The 15,647-nt window shown below is 45.1% G+C and overlaps 1 protein-coding gene across 3 annotated transcripts in view; it reads left to right on the forward strand.

Moving 5' to 3' along the window:
* Positions 1-3,044: 3,044 nt before the first annotated feature.
* LOC140458802 (pregnancy zone protein-like) overlaps positions 3,045-15,647 on the forward strand; it is a 363,432-nt gene continuing 350,829 nt past the window's right edge. For all 3 annotated transcript variants that reach the window (XM_072553442.1, XM_072553443.1, XM_072553444.1), the window contains exons 1-2: positions 3,045-3,129; positions 12,552-12,735. In XM_072553442.1, coding sequence (XP_072409543.1) covers positions 3,074-3,129; positions 12,552-12,735 — 240 coding nt within the window. In that variant the 5' untranslated portion in view covers positions 3,045-3,073. The remainder of the gene's footprint in view (positions 3,130-12,551; positions 12,736-15,647) is intronic.

Consider the following 15,647-nt stretch of genomic DNA (forward strand, 5'->3'; position numbering starts at 1 on the left):
CTGAATGGTCCTTACAAATTCTGCCCCATCCAAGCCCCTAGCACATAGTGAGTTTCAGTCAATATAGGTGAAGTTAAAATCACTCACCACAACAACTCTGATGTTTTTATAACTTTCCAAAATCTGTCTACGTATTCTCTCCTCTATCTCCAGCTGGCTGTTGGGAGGCCTGTAGCACACTCCCAGCATTGTGATTTCACCTCTCCTACACCTGAGTTTGAACCACATTGCCTTGCTGCACAAGTCCTCTGATGTATTGTTCCTCAGTTTAGCTGTAAGATACTCCTCTACCAGTAATAAATCTACCACACCCCCTTCTACATATCTTTCTATTATACCCAGAACATCTGAATCCTGGGACATTCAGCTGCCAGTCCTGTCCCTCTTTCAGGAGAAAGTGAGGACTGCAGATGCTGGAGATCAGAGCTGAAAATGTGTTGCTGGAAAAGCGCAGCAGGTCAGGCAGCATCCAAGGAACAGGAGAATTGACGTTTCGGGCATAAGCCCTTCTTCAGGAATGCTGGGATTCCTGAAGAAGGGCTTATGCCCGAAACGTCGATTCTCCTGTTCCTTGGATGCTGCCTGACCTGCTGCGCTTTTCCAGCAACACATTTTCAGCTCTGTCCCTCTTTCAGCCAAGTCCCATGCACGAGGACACGCTGATCCCTGTGCATCTATCATAGATGTAAATAATGGGTCTATTCTATAATGGAGTCAAAGAATGTGGAGCTGGAGAAGCACAGCAGGTCAGGCAGCATCTGAGGTACAGGAGAATCGATGTTTCAAGCATGAGCCCTTCATCATGAATATATTCTCAGTTCCCACTTCCTCCTATTCTAATATGGAGACAGGTAGAGTCCTTCCCACATCAGGAACAGCAAGACAGTGCAGTGCAGACAGTTAACTCCTGGAGAATGCAGTAAACCAGGGCAGAGAACTCTACAATTTAGTTATCAGCAAACTAAACAGACCAAATCACACACTAGGACCAAACGGAAGGGTTCTGTTTGGATAACATACAGAATGATAGATATTCAGAATGGGTTAAGAGGTTTGAAGGCTTGTTGAGGTCTGGGCATCTGTGGCTTGGCCAGCATTTCTTTCCCTTTCCTCTTTGCTCCCTGAGAAAGGAATGGTGAGCTGCCTTCTTTGACTGCTGTAGTCTGTGAGCTGTATGCTGACCCTTGGGAAGAGAGTTCGCAGATTTTTACCCAGTGACCCAAAGTAACGGCGATGTATTTCCAATCAGATGATAAGTGACTTGAGGGAGAACTTGTAGATGCGATGTTCCCATGTGTCTGCCGTCATTGTCCTTTTAAATAAAAGTAGTGATGAGTTGGAAGGTGCCGTATAAGGGAGCCTTTGTGAGTTTCTGCAGTGCATCTTGTAGATAGTTCACACTGCTCAGCTGCTACTGAGGTGGAGTGAATGGATGGTGGAGGGAATGGATGCTTGTGCCAATCAAGCGGGCTACTTTGTCCTGGATGATGTTAAACTTCTTGAATGTCATTAGAGCTGCAGTCATTCAGGCAAGTGGGGAATATTCCATCACACTCTGACCTTTGCCTTGCAAATCATTGACAGGCTTTAGCCACATTTTGCAGTATTCACAGCCTGCCCATTTTAGCCACTGTTTTACGTGGCTGGTTCAATTCAGTTTCTGGTCAATGGTTACCCTCAGGATATTGATAGTGGGGATTCAGTGGTGATAACACCATTGAATGATAGATTGTCTTTTATTTGAGACAATCATTGTCTTGCAATTGTGTTGCATAATGTTACTTGCCATTTTTCACCTCACGCCAGGTCCTGTTGCATTTGGGCATGGACTGCTTTAATTTTTGCAGAGTTGTAGAACATTGTGCAGTCATCAGTGAACATTGCCACTTCAGATCTTAAGATGGAAGGAAGGTCAGTGATGAAATAGGTGAAGGTGGTTAGTCCTAGGTCACTGTTTTCTGTTATTAATATCGGTGTCAGAGTATGGCAACGTAAATACATTTCATAGTGCTTTTTGTAAAAATACTAGTGACAATAAATTACTGTTCTAAATGAATATTCCTCAACTGTTTCTTGATATCATATGGAATGAACTGAACTGGCTGAAGATGGGTATTTGTGATACTAGTGACTGGAGGATCATCCATTCTGCCCTTTTGACTGAAGATTGCTGTGAATACTTCAGCCTTATCCTTTGCACTGATGTGCTGGGCTTCTCCATCACTGAGGATGGGGAGCCTCCTCTTGCAATGAGTTGTTTAGTCGTTCACCACCATTCACAACTGTGTCTGGCAAGACTGCAGAATTTAGATCTGATCTGTTGGTTGTGGCATCACTTAGCTCTGCCTATAACTTGCTGCTTACACTGTTTGACAAATAGTTCCATTTGGTGGCTTCACCAGGTTGACACCTCTTGTTTAGATATATCTGGTTCAGCTCCTGGCATGCCCTCCTGCACCCTCCATTGAAGCAGGGTTGATGCCCTGGCTTGATGGTAATGCTTGATGAGGGGATATGTCAGGCCATGAGGTTGTGTTGGAGTACCATTCTACTGTAGATGTTGTAATGGTCCACAGTGCCTCATGGAAGTCCAGTCTTATGTTGCAAGATCTATTTGAAGTCTGTCCCATTTAGTTAGTGATGGGGCCACATAACATGATGGAGGTTATTCTTAAATTTGAAGGTAGAACTTGGTCTCCACAAGGGCTGTGCGGTGGTCACGTTTACAGATATCTATTGTGAACAAATGCGTCTGCAGCCAGCAGATTAGTGAGGATGAGTATGTTTTTCCCACTTGCTGGTTCCGCTCACCCCTGCAGACCGATGTCCTTTAGGACCCCATCAACATTTACTACAACTCCTTATCTGTCTCACACACTGATTCTCTGCTTGCTATTTGATGAACAGTCAGCTGAGGTTGCACTCTGTAAAATACACTGCACTTGTTTCTGTTTACAGAATGCCTCAGAGCTGATGTTGAAACACCGGTCAGTGACCTTCTTGAGTTGATATAGCTGTTGTAAGCAGGTCAGGATCTCATTTTTCTGGTGATTGTGAGACAGAGAGCAGAAAGATGCTCCCTAGATCAATTTTCCTCTGTCTACTGCTCAGAGAAGTGCAAGCTGGACTGTGAGTATTGGATGAGAGACCAAACTTAAAACAAGGGAAAGAAAGAGAAATATTTAGGGCAGTGTGGAGAGGCTGAAAAGATGGTGAAACTGAACTGGAGTGAGGGAGAGTAGTAGTGAGGGGAAGGTGAAGGGAGGGAGAGAGAGAGAGAGAGAGAGAGAGATTAGTCTGTGGTAGGATTAATGAGGGAGTGCCGCACAGTGGCAGTGGCAGTACTGAGGGAGTGCTGCGCTGTCAGAGGATCAGTACTAAGGGGTGGATATTTTGAGTAGAGCTGTCTCTTCACCACTGAATCTGGACTCTATGCCATTGAAGTGATGCACTGCCGAAATTCACGAAGGCTTCTTTACATAGCACCTCTCAATGCCATGACCACTGCCATCCAGAAAGACAAATGTAGCTGATATATGGGAACAAGTTACCCTCCTAACCACTTACCATCCTGACTTGCAAATATATTGCTGCTCCTTCAATGTCACGAGGCCAAAAGCATTGAACTCATTGAAATTGTGGTGGAGAGGTGTAGCAGATATTTTAGGATATAAATGGGAGCTGTGAGTAACAAGGAATTGGATTAGCCTGGTTGGTATTTTAAAATCTACGGTAAGTGAAGAGGAGAATATAATTAATTTGGACAAGATATTAAAGCATGTGAGGAATGAGGAGGAGGTTGGGACTTGATGGGTGAGATATTAATGGGTGCAAGGAAGGAAGAGGATATTAAAGGGTGGTGGGAGTGAGGTAATGGGATTAGCTGATATTTAAATGTACGGAGAATATTGGGGGGGGGGAGGGTATTGGACTGGGTAGGATATTAAAGTATACATGGAGTGAGGGAGAGAATGGGATTAGAATGGGTAGGATATTATATACTCTGGAGAGAGCAGAGTGGGAATAGATTTTATAAGGCCCAGGGTGGGCCTGGGTAAAACCCCAAGTGTCTCTCAGTTCTCAGTTTCACAATGCTGGTTCCCTTGTTGTTTGAAATGACCTTTCCCTTGTCCACTCTCGAAAACACAGATGTCCCTGGCCTCCACCTTGAAGGGAGGGGGAGAGTGTTTACTCTGAAAGGACTCTGACTCTCTCATTGACCGGAGAATACACAAGGGCAGAATCATCAGATTTCACAAGCCTCTCCTGACTGACAGCCACAAATCCCTCAATCAATAGGTAGCTCTGAATAAGGATAAGTCAGGACCTTGTGGGAAGGTACTAAATTTGGGGAGGACAAATTATGTCAGTATTGGACAGGAGCTGGAAGAGTTAATTAAGAGTAGCTGTTATTGAGCTAGCTGTTATTGTTGTCTAAGTGCCTATTGATCAGAGTTCAGGAGCAGTAATTTTCAGCAAGAAGGAAGGAGAAGGATGGCAAGACATGGGACACTTGGATGACAAGGGTCAGATTTAGTCGATGTGAATTTAGTTATAAAGAAAAAGGAAGCACACATAAGGTTTAGAAAGCTACAATCAGACAGGGCCCATGAGGAATGTCAAGAAAGTAGGAAAGAACTCAAGCAGGAAATTAGGAAAGCAAGGAGGAGCCATGAAATGTCCTTAGCGAGTAGGGTTAAAGAGAATCCTAAATCATTTTCTACAAGCATTAAAAACAAGAGGATAACAAGGAATAGGATGTGTAGGAAAGGCAAAGTTACAGTGATCAATATGCAGGTGGACTGGGCAAATCAGGTGAGTAGTGGATTGCAAGAAAAGGAATTTCTGGAATGTCAGAGAGATTGCTTTTTGAAGCAGCTTGTGGTGGAGCCCAGTAGGGAACAGGTAATATTGGATTTATTGTTATGCAATGAGGCAGAATTGATAAAGGAGGTTACGGTGAAGGAATCCTTATGAGAGTGTGATTATACTATGAATTTAGTCTGCAATTTGAGAGGGAGAAGATAGAATCAGAGGTATTACAGCTGTATAAAGGCAACTACAGAGGCATAAGGTAGGAGCAGGGCAGAATTGACTGGGAGGGGAGCCTAGCAAGAAAGATTTGGAACAGCAAAGGCAGGAGATTCTGGAAGTAAATTAGGAGACACAGCAGAGATTCATCCCGAGGGAAAAGAAGCATGGTACAGGGAGGATGAGAAAACCATGGCTGACTAGGGAAGTCGGGGATAGCATGAAATCAAAAGAGAAAGCATAGAAAGTAGCAAAGGCAGTGGGAAACCAGAGGATTGGGAAGCTTACAAAGACCAACAGAGGGCAACAAAAAAAAGAAATAAGGAGGGAAGAGATTAAATATGAGGGTACGCTAGCCAGTAATATAAAGGAAGACTGTAAGAGTCTTTAGCTATATGAAGGGCAAAAGAGAGGCAAAAGTGGACATTGAGCCACTGGAAAGTGACGCTGGAGAGTTAATAGTAGGGAACAAGAAAATGGCTGAGGAATTGAATAGTTACTCCACGCTAGTCTCCACATGAGTAGTAATACAAAAATTCAAGGTGGTGGGGGTTGGGGGTGGGGGGAGGATGGAGGGGGGGAGGGGTCGGGGTCAGGGTTGGGGAGAACTGAGTATGGAGGCCATCACCAAAGATGCTAGAAAAACTGAATGACCCGAAGGTGGATAAATCACATGGACCAGATGGACTGCACAACGGGGTTCTAAGGGAAATAGTTGAAGTGATAGTGGAGGCATTAGTGGTAATCTTTCAGGAATTGTTAAGATCAGGGAGGGTCCCACTGGACTGGAAAGTTGCTAAAGTAACATTCCTGTTTAAGAAGGGAGTAAGGCAAAAGACGGAAAATTACAGATTGATTAGCCTAACCTCAGCCTTGGGTAAGATCCTGGAATCCACTTGTGAAGGATGAGATCTCTGAATATTTGGATGTGTATGGCAAAATAAGGCAAAGTCAGCATGGTTTCATCAAGCGTAGGTCATGCCTGACAAATCTGCTAGAATTCTTTGAGGAATAACGAGCAAGTTAGACCAAGGAGAGCCTTTGGTTATTATCTACCTGGACTTCAAAAGGCCTTTGACAAGGTACCACACAGAAAGCACGGATTATTTTCTAAATGGGGAGAAAATTCAGAAGTCTGAAGTGCAAAGATATTTGACTATTCTAGTCCAGGATTCTCTCAAGGTAAACTTGCAAGTTGAATCAGTAGATAGGAAAGCAAATTCAGTGATGGCATTTATTTTGAGAGGATTTGAATATAAAAGCAGGGATGTACTTCTGAGGCTGTAAAATGCTTTGGTCAGACCACATTTGGAGTATTGTGTGCAGTTTTAGCCTCAGAAAGGATATACTGGCCTTGGATCATGTTGAGAGGAGGCTCACGAGAATGGTCCTGGAATGAAAAGCTTAACATATGAGGAATATTTGAGGACTCTAGGTCTATACTTGATGGGGTTGAGAAGGATAAGGGGGGAATCTAATTAATACATACAGAATACTGAATGGCCTGGACAGAGTAGATGTTGGGAAGATATTTCCATTGGTAGGAGAGACTAGGACCTGACAATATAGCCTTAGAGTTTTAGAACACAGATATGGAGAAACTTCTTCAATGAGAGAGTGGTGAATCTATGGATTTATTGTCACAGAAGGCTGTAGAAACCAGGTCATTGAGTATATTTAGTAGACAGGTTCTCGAGTATCAAGGGGATCAAAGGTTAAGGAGAGAAAAACGGGAAAATGTGGTTGAGAAACACGTCAGTCATGATTGAATGGTGGAGACTCAATGGTCTGAATGGCTTAATTTCTACACCTATGTCCTATGGTTTTATGGAGCACTCCAGGATAAAGGAGGAAATTTGTGTTTGGAGGCAGAGGATATGGATGAGATCCTAAATTCACTGAGGAGAAGGACATGGAGGATAATGAGACTAGTGTGGGGCATGCTAATCTGTCAGGACATTTTGAAATCAAGAAAGAAGCAGTATAAGGTCAGTTGAACAGTAATATGGTGGATAAGTCCCCAGGGCCCGATGGTATTTTCCCTAGCTTTTTAAGTGAGGCAAGAGGACTGGGACCTTGACTGATATCTTTGTATCCTTGCTAGCGACTGGCAAGGTCCCTGAGGTCTGGTGAGTAGCTAATGCTGCTCCTCTGTTCAAGAAGGGAAACTAGGATAATTCAGGAAATTACAGACTGGTGAGTCTCACATCAGTGGTTTGGAATCTATTGGATAGGCTTCTTAGGGATAGGATTTAAATACATTTGAAACACAAGCCAAATTAAGGACTGTCAACATGGCTTTCAGCAGGGAGTTGCTAACACTATTGAGTTCTTTCAGGACGTGGCAAGGCTGACTAATGAGGGTAGAGCAAATGATGTTGTTTACATGGATTTTAGTATGGCTTTTGGCAAGGTCCTTTGTGGTCTGTTGAGAAGATTAAGAGGCATGGGATCCATGGTGAGTTGGCCATTTGGATTCAGAATTAGCTTGCCTGTAGAAGTCAGAAGGTGGTGGTGGAAGACTGGAGGGACGAGAGTACTGGTGTTCCACAGCAATCCGTTGTGGAACCTCAGCAGTTTCTGCTTTTTATAAATGACTTGGATGTAAACACAAATGGTGAGTTAGTAAGTTTGGAGATTACACAAAGATTGGGGGCATTGTGGATAGTGTAGACGGTTATCAAAGGAGACAGATATAGATCAGTTGCAGATACCAAAGTCTGGTTGATGCCGGGACAGTGAGTAAATTTAAGGAGGAGTTAGACAGATTTTTAATTGCTAAATCTGAAGGGTTTTTGGGAAAGGTTGAAGGGTATTTGGGAAAGGGCAGGAAAATGAGGCGAGGAACGTATGAGCCATGATTGAATGACAGAGCAAATGCAATGAGCCAAATGGTCTAGTTCTACTCCTTTTTCATATGAATTTATGGATTTATATGGGTGGAGGAATGACAGATGGAGTTTAATCTGGGCAGGTGAGTTACATGGTGGCTTACTGGTTACCTAGGTTTGATTCTAGCCTCGGGTGGCTGTCTTTGTGGATCCTCCCTATGCCTGCGTGGGTTTCCTCTGAGTGGCCAGTTTACTCCCACAGCCCAAAGATGTAAAGGTTAGGTGAATTGACCGTGCTAAATTGTTCATTGTGTCCAGGGATGTGTAGGTTGAGTGCATTGGTCGTGGGAGGTGGAGGACTATTGGGCAAGGGGATGAATCTGGGTGGGATGTTCTTCAGAGGGTTGGTGTGGACTTGGTGGGCCTGGTGGCCTTTTTCCACATTGTATGGATTCTATGGAAGTGTGAGGTAGCAAATGTTAATGAAAGTATACAGGACAATAAATAGCATTGATGTACAGAGGGTTCTTGGGATCCTTGACCATAGCTCCTTTAAAGTGGCCACACAAGTAGATCGAGTGGTAAAGAAGATGGATGGCATGTTTGCCTTTAATGGTCAGGCACTAAGTATAAGAGTCAGGAAGTGATGTTGCAGCTTCATAAAACTTTGATTAGGCTGTACTTGAGTATTGTGCTCAATTCTATTCACCATACTGAAGGAATGCATGGAGGCTTTACAGTGGATGCAGAAAGGTTTACCAAAATGTTGCCTGGATTAGACAGTATGAGCTATGAGGAGAGGCTGGGCACCTAGGGTTTTCTTTGGAACAGCAGAACCCAAGCGGAGACTTGCTAGAAGTTCATAAAAATTATGAGAGGCACAGATAGGGTTGGCAGTCAGAATCTTTTTCCCAGAGTTGAAATGTCTAATCGTTGAGGGCATGCATTTAAGGTGAGAGAGGGAAATTTCAAAAAAGACGTGAGGGGGAAGATTTTTACACAGAGATGCCTGGATAGTGGTGGAAGCAGGTACAATGGGGACATTTGAGAGACTGTTAGGTAATCATATGAATAAGCAAGGAATGGGGGGATATGGTCCAGGGCTGGCAGAAAGGATTAGTTTAACTTGGCGTCATGTTTGGCATAACATCATGGGCCAGACAGCCTGTTCCTGTGCTGTTTTCTTCTATATATTCTGTGTCCAATATGATCACTGTGAGATAATTATCTCAACTGCCTCTGGTAAATGGCATTCAATCCAGATTGTTGTGAGGCAGGACAAACAAAGCATGGGAACACGTGACGATCAGTCAGACAGTGGGAAGCACTGAGGATCAGAGAGACCTTGGTATGCACCAACCTTAAGGTCTCAAGACAGGAGGATAAAATAGTGAAGAAGGCATGATAGAGAATCATAGAATCCATGCAGTGTGGAAGCAGGCTATTATGATAATGAGTATTATTTAGTTGCTATTACGGAGACATGGTTGCAGAATGGTCATTATTGGGAGTTAAATATCCAGGGGTATCAGACGATTCAGAAAGCTAGAAAGGAGGGTAAGGGTAAGGGAGGTGGTATAGCTCTGAAATTTAAGGATGACATCAGGGCAGTGGTGAGAGATGATATAAGTTTCATGGAGAATAAGGTTGAATCCATTTGGGTAGAAATTAGAAATTCTAAGAATAGGCGTAATCGATAGGCCACCAAATAATAACATCACATTGGAGGAGGCAATAAGCAAAGAAATAACTAATGCCTGTAAAAATGCTACAGCAATTATCTTGGGGATTTTAATCTGCATGTTAATTATTTGAACCAGGTCAGTCAGGGTAGCTTTGAGGAAACGTTCGTTGAACGTATTCGCAATAGTTTTCTTGAACAGCATGTAATGGAACTGACAAGGGGGCAAGTTATCCTAGATCTGGTCCTGTGTAATGCAATAGCAATCGTTAATGATCTCATAGTTAGAGATCTTCTTGGAAGAAGTGCTTACAGTCTGGTTGAATTTAGTATTAGGATGGAAAGTGCCAAGACAAAATCCAATACCAGGATCTTGTGCTTAAACAAAGGAGACTACAATAGGACGAGGGAGTAGTACATTAAATTAGACTGGAAGCAATGACTTTATGGTGGGACAGTTGACAAACAGTGGAGGACTTTCAAGGCAATGTTTCAAAGAGTTCAGGGATGTGCAGGCTAGATGGGTTAGCCATGAGAAATGTGGGGGGGAGGGGGGGTGGGGGGGGGGGGAGCAGGATCTGGATGGGATGCTGTTTGGAGGGTCAGTGTGGACTTGTTGGGCTAACTGGCCAGTTTCCACATTATAGGGATTCTATGAGAAGGAAGGACTGTAGGAAAAGGGTGAATCTTGGTGTTTAAGGAAATAAGGGAGGCTACCAAATTAAAAGTGAAGGTAAACAAAGTGGCAAAGACCAGTGGAAAACTAGAAGATTGGGAAAACTTTGAAGGCCAACAGAAAGCCACAAAAAAAGCTATGAAGAAAATTAAGATTGATGATAAGAATAAACCATCTCAGAATATAAAGACAGATAGCAAAAGTTTCTCTGAACATATAAAACAAAAAAGAGTGGCTAAGGTAAACATTGGTCCTAATCAGGATGAGACGAAGGATTTAGCAATGGGATATGAGGAAATGACCGAGGCATTGAACAGGTACTTAGTATTGGTCTTCATAGTGGAGGACACAAATAACATACCAGTAATTGACAAAGAGATGAAGGTAGGTGAGGGCCTGGAAACAATCATTATCACGAAAGAGGTAATGTTGGGCAAGCTAATGGAGCTAAAGGTCAGTAAGTTGATAAGGCCCCAGTGGAATGCATCTCAGGGTACGAAAGGAAATGGCAGGAGAAATAGCAAATGCACTTGTTTTAATTTTCCAAAATTCACTGGACTCTGGGGCAGTTGCAACAAATTGGAAAACAGCAAATGTGATACCACTATTCAAAACAGACAGTAGTTAAAATTTGGGGAACTATAAACTGGTCAGCTTAATTTCTGTAGTTGGGAAATGCTTGAATCTATTCTCAAGGAAGAAATTGCAAGACATCGAGATAGAAATTCTCCCATTGGGCAGATTCATGAAAGGCAGGTCATGCTTAACTAATTTACCAGTATTCTATGAAGACATTGCAAGCACGGTGGACAACATGGTTTTTCTAGATTTTCAAAAGGCATTCAACAGGGTGCCACACAAAAGCTTGCTGGTTAACAATGGGTAATGTATGAGCATGGATAGAGGATTGTTTAACTAACAGGAATCAAAGAGTGGGGATAAACAAATGCTTTTCTGGTTGGCGATCAGTGACTAGTGGTGTGCCTCAGGGTTCAGTGTTGGGACCGCAATTAGTCACCATTTGTGCTGGCACTAGAGGGGGTGTAGAGGAGGTTCACTAGGCTTATTCTAGGTTTGAGGGTTTGGTTTATGAGGAGAGACTGAGTAAACTGGGATTATATTAATTGGAATTTAAAGAATGAGGGGTGATCATATAGAAACATACACAGTTATGAAGGGAATAGACAAGAAACACGCAGATGTTTCCACTGGCAGGAAAACTAGAACAAGAGGGCATAGCCTCAAAATTAGAGGGAGCAGATTTAGGACTGAATTGAGAAGGAAGATCTTCACCCAGCAGGTTGTGAATCTGTGGATTCCATGCCCAATGAAATAATTGAGGCTTGCTCATTGAATGTTTGAAACACAAATATAGATAATTTTTTGAACAGTATAGGAATTAAGGGTTATGGAGAGAGAGTGAGTAAGTGGAGCTGAGACTACAGAAAGATCATCCATGATCTTATTGAATGGTAGAGTGAGCTCAAAGGGCCAGATGGCCTACTCCTGCTCCTCGCTTCTGTACGTTCATTCGGCCCATCGAGTCGACTGATCCTCTGAAGACAATCCCACCCAGACCCACCTCTGTAACCCTGCACATCGCATGGCTAGTCGAGAAATTGGGTTTAAGAGCAGAGAGGTGATGATGTAACAGTAAAAGCATTGGCTAGGCCACAGCTAGAGTATTGGCTGCAGTTCTGGAAACCACATTACTGGAGGGATGTGATAGCACTGGGGAGGGTTCAGAGGAGAGATATCAGGATGGTGCCTGAGCTGGAGAGTTTCAGTGATGGAGAAAGATTGGACAGACTGGGGTTGTTTTACTTAGAGCAGTGGAGCTTGCGGGGCTGCAGTGGGGAATGATTGGGATGTATAACACAATGTGGGAGCATTGACAGGAAGCAACATTTCCCCTTGGTGGCACATGGAGTTAAGGTAAGGTGCAGGAGGTTTAGCGGGGGTATGAAGAAACAATGTTTCACTCAGAGGGTGGTGAAAATCTGGAGTGGGAAAATCAAGATGGGAGAGGCAGAATCCCTCCTAACAGTTAAGATTTATTTTATGTGCCCTCATGATGCCAACTGGGCCAAACGAACCAGGTGCTGGAAAATATGATAAGAATAGTTAATTATTTGTTTTTAACTTTTGGAAGGGTGAAGGGCGGCTTTCAATGCTGTAGATCTCGAAGGGTGTATAACAACAGACGTTGCAGGGACAGCATGCAATACTGAAACTGCAGGGACCGAGTCACACTGATTGAGGCAGTCAACAGGGCGAGGTTGCATATCTTTATTCTTCTCCTCTGTTTAAACCAAGCCTCCCTTCTTCACAGGCATTACGTGGTTCTGATCCCAGCGGAAATTCGTACCAATACTCTTGAGAGGGTTTGCGTCCTGCTGTCACCTGGAAATGACATCGTCCCCCAGAAACTGACAATTCAGAATGAGCAGACAAACAACATACTCCTGCAGGAGGAGCTACTGGGGAGTGCAGGACATAACTGCTTCCAGTTCACTGTAAGTCTGGGGTCACATGGTGGTTTGTGTATTTGATTCCCATTCCTGCTTCTGCAGATTCAGGGGGATGCTGGGACTGGAGCAATGACCAGAAACCGAACTGGATTTATCATATAAACGCAGTGGTTATAAGAACAGGTCATAGACTAGGAATCCTGCAGCAAATAACTTACATTCCAACTCCCCAAACCCTGTCCACGATCGAGAAGGCACAAGTCAGGAGTGTGATGCAATACTTGCCTGGATGGTTACAGCTCCAACAACACTTGAGATGCTTGACACCATCCTGAGAAAGGCAGCCTGCTGGGTGGTACAGTATCCACAAGCATACTCCCCCTCCCATTGAGTTCAACAGCAGCAATATCTACCATCTGAGAGATGCACGACAGAAATTCACAAAGTCTCCTGAGAGAGCACCTTACACACCTACAACAACTACCATCAGATCTGACACTGATCCCAGTCTCACACTGAGACAGGACAGCAGTCTGTCACTGATCCCAGTCTCATACTGACACATGGCAGTAGACTGACACTGATCCCAGTCTTCACATGGACACAGGACAGTAACCTGTCACTGACCCCAGTCTTTAACTGACACAGGACAGCAGCCTGACACTAATCCCAGTCTCAAACTGACACAGGACAGCAGCCTGACACTGATCCCAGTCTAGGTAAAAACAATGACTGCAGATGCTGGAAACCAGATTCTGGATTAGTGGTGCTGGAAGAGCACAGCAGTTCAGGCAGCATCCGAGGAGCAATAAAATTGATATTTTGGGCAAAAACCCTTCATCAGGAATAAAGGCAGAGAGCCTGAAGTGTGGAGAGATAACCTAGAGGAGGTGGGGGTGGGGAGAAAGTAGCATAGAGTACAATAGGTGAGTGGGGGAAGGGATGAAAGTGATAGGTCGGGGGCGGGGGGAGGCTGGACTGGATAGGTAGAAAAGAAGATAGGCAGGTAGGACAAGTCAGGACAATTCATGGGGACAGTGCTGAGCTGGAATTTTGGAACTGGGGTGAGGTGGGGCAAGGGGAAATGAGGAAACTGTTGAAGTCCACATTGATGCCCTGGGGTTGAAGTGTTCCGAGGTGGAAGATGAGGCGTTCTTCCTCCAGGCGTCTGGTGGTGAGGGACCAGCGGTGAAGGAGGCCCAGGACCTCCATGTCCTCGGCAGAGTGGGAGGGGGAGTTGAAATGTTGGGCCACAGGGTGGTGTGGTTGATTGGTGCGGGTGTCCTGGAGATGTTCCCTAAAGCGCTCTGCTAGGAGGCATCCAGTCTCCCCAATGTAGAGGAGACCACATCGAGAGCAGCGGATGCAATAAATGATATTAGTGGATGTGTAGGTAAAACTTTGATGGATTTGGAAGGCTCCTTTAGGGCCTTGAATGGAGGTGAGGGAGGACGTGTGGGCGCAGGTTTTGCAGTTCCTGCGGTGGTTGGGAAAGGTGCCAGGATGGGAGGGTGGGTTGTAGGGGGGGGCGTGGACCTGACCAGGTAGTCACGGAGGGAACGGTTTTTGCGGAAGGTGGAAAGGGGTGGGGAGGGAAATATATCCCTGGTGGTGGGGTCTTTTTGGAGGTGGCGGATGATTTGGTTTATGCGAAGGTTGGTGGGGTGGAAGGTGAGCACCAGGGGCGTTCTGTCCTTGTTACAGTTGGAGGGGGGGGTCTGTGGGCAGAGGTGTGGGATGTGGATGAGATAGGTTGGAGGGCATCTTTAACCACGTGGGAAGGGAAATTGCGGTCTCTAAAGAAGGAGGCCATCTGGTGTGTTCTATGGTGGAACTGATCCTCCTTGGAGCAGATACGGCGGAGGCGGAGGAAATGGGAATATGGGATGGCATTTTTGCAAGAGGTAGGGTGGGAAGAGGTGTAATCCAGGTAGCTGTGGGAGTCAGTGGGTTTGTAAAAAATGTCAGTGTCAAGTCGGTCATCATTAATGGAGATGGAGAGGTCCAGGAAGGGGAGGGAGGTGTCAGAGATGGTCCAGGTAAATTTCAGGTCAGGGTGGAATGTGTTGGTGAAGTTGGTGAATTGCTCAACATCCTCGCGGGAGCGCGAGGTGGCGCCAATGCAGTCATCAATGTAGCGGAGGAAGAGGTGGGGAGTGGTGCCAGTATAATTACGGAAGATCGACTGTTCTACGTAGCCAACAAAGAGACAAGCATAGCTGGGGCCCATATGTGTGCCCGTGGCTACCCCTTTGGTCTGGAGGAAGTAGGAGGATTTGAAGGAGAAATTGTTGAGAGGATCAGTTCAGCCAAATGAATGAGAGTGTCAGTGGAAGGGTACTGTTGGGGACGTCGGGAGAGGAAAAAACGGAGGGCTTGGAGGCCCTGGTCATGGCGAATGGAGGTGTAGAGGGATTGGATATCCACGGTGAAGTTGAGGTGTTGGGGGCCAGGGAAACGGAAGTCTTGGAGGAGGTGGAGGGCGTGGGTAGTGTCTCAAACGTATGTGGGGAGTTCCTGGACTAGGGGTGAATAGGACAGTGTCAAGGTAGGTAGAGATGAGTTCAGTGGGGCAGGAGCATGCTGAAACAATGGGTCGGACAGGGTGGTCAGGCTTGTGGATCTTGGGAAGGAGGTAGAACCGGGCAGTGCGGGGTTCCCGGACTATGAGGTTGGAAGCTGTGGGTGGGAGATTTCCTGAGCTGATGAGGTTCTGTATGGTCTGGGAGATGATGGTTTGGTGATGGGGGGGTTGGGTCATGGTCGAGGGGGTGGTAGGAAGAGGTGTCTTCGAGTTGGCATTTGGCTTCAGCGGTGTAGAGATCAGTGCGCCAGACTACCACTGCGCCCCCTTTATCCGCTGGCTTGATGGTGATGCCAGGATTAGAGCAGAGGGATTGGAGGGCTGCGCGTTATGAGGGTGAGAGGTTGGAGTGGAGGAGGGGGGTAGACAGGTT

This window comes from Chiloscyllium punctatum, chromosome 34 (assembly GCF_047496795.1).
Source record: "Chiloscyllium punctatum isolate Juve2018m chromosome 34, sChiPun1.3, whole genome shotgun sequence".
NCBI lineage: Eukaryota > Metazoa > Chordata > Chondrichthyes > Orectolobiformes > Hemiscylliidae > Chiloscyllium > Chiloscyllium punctatum.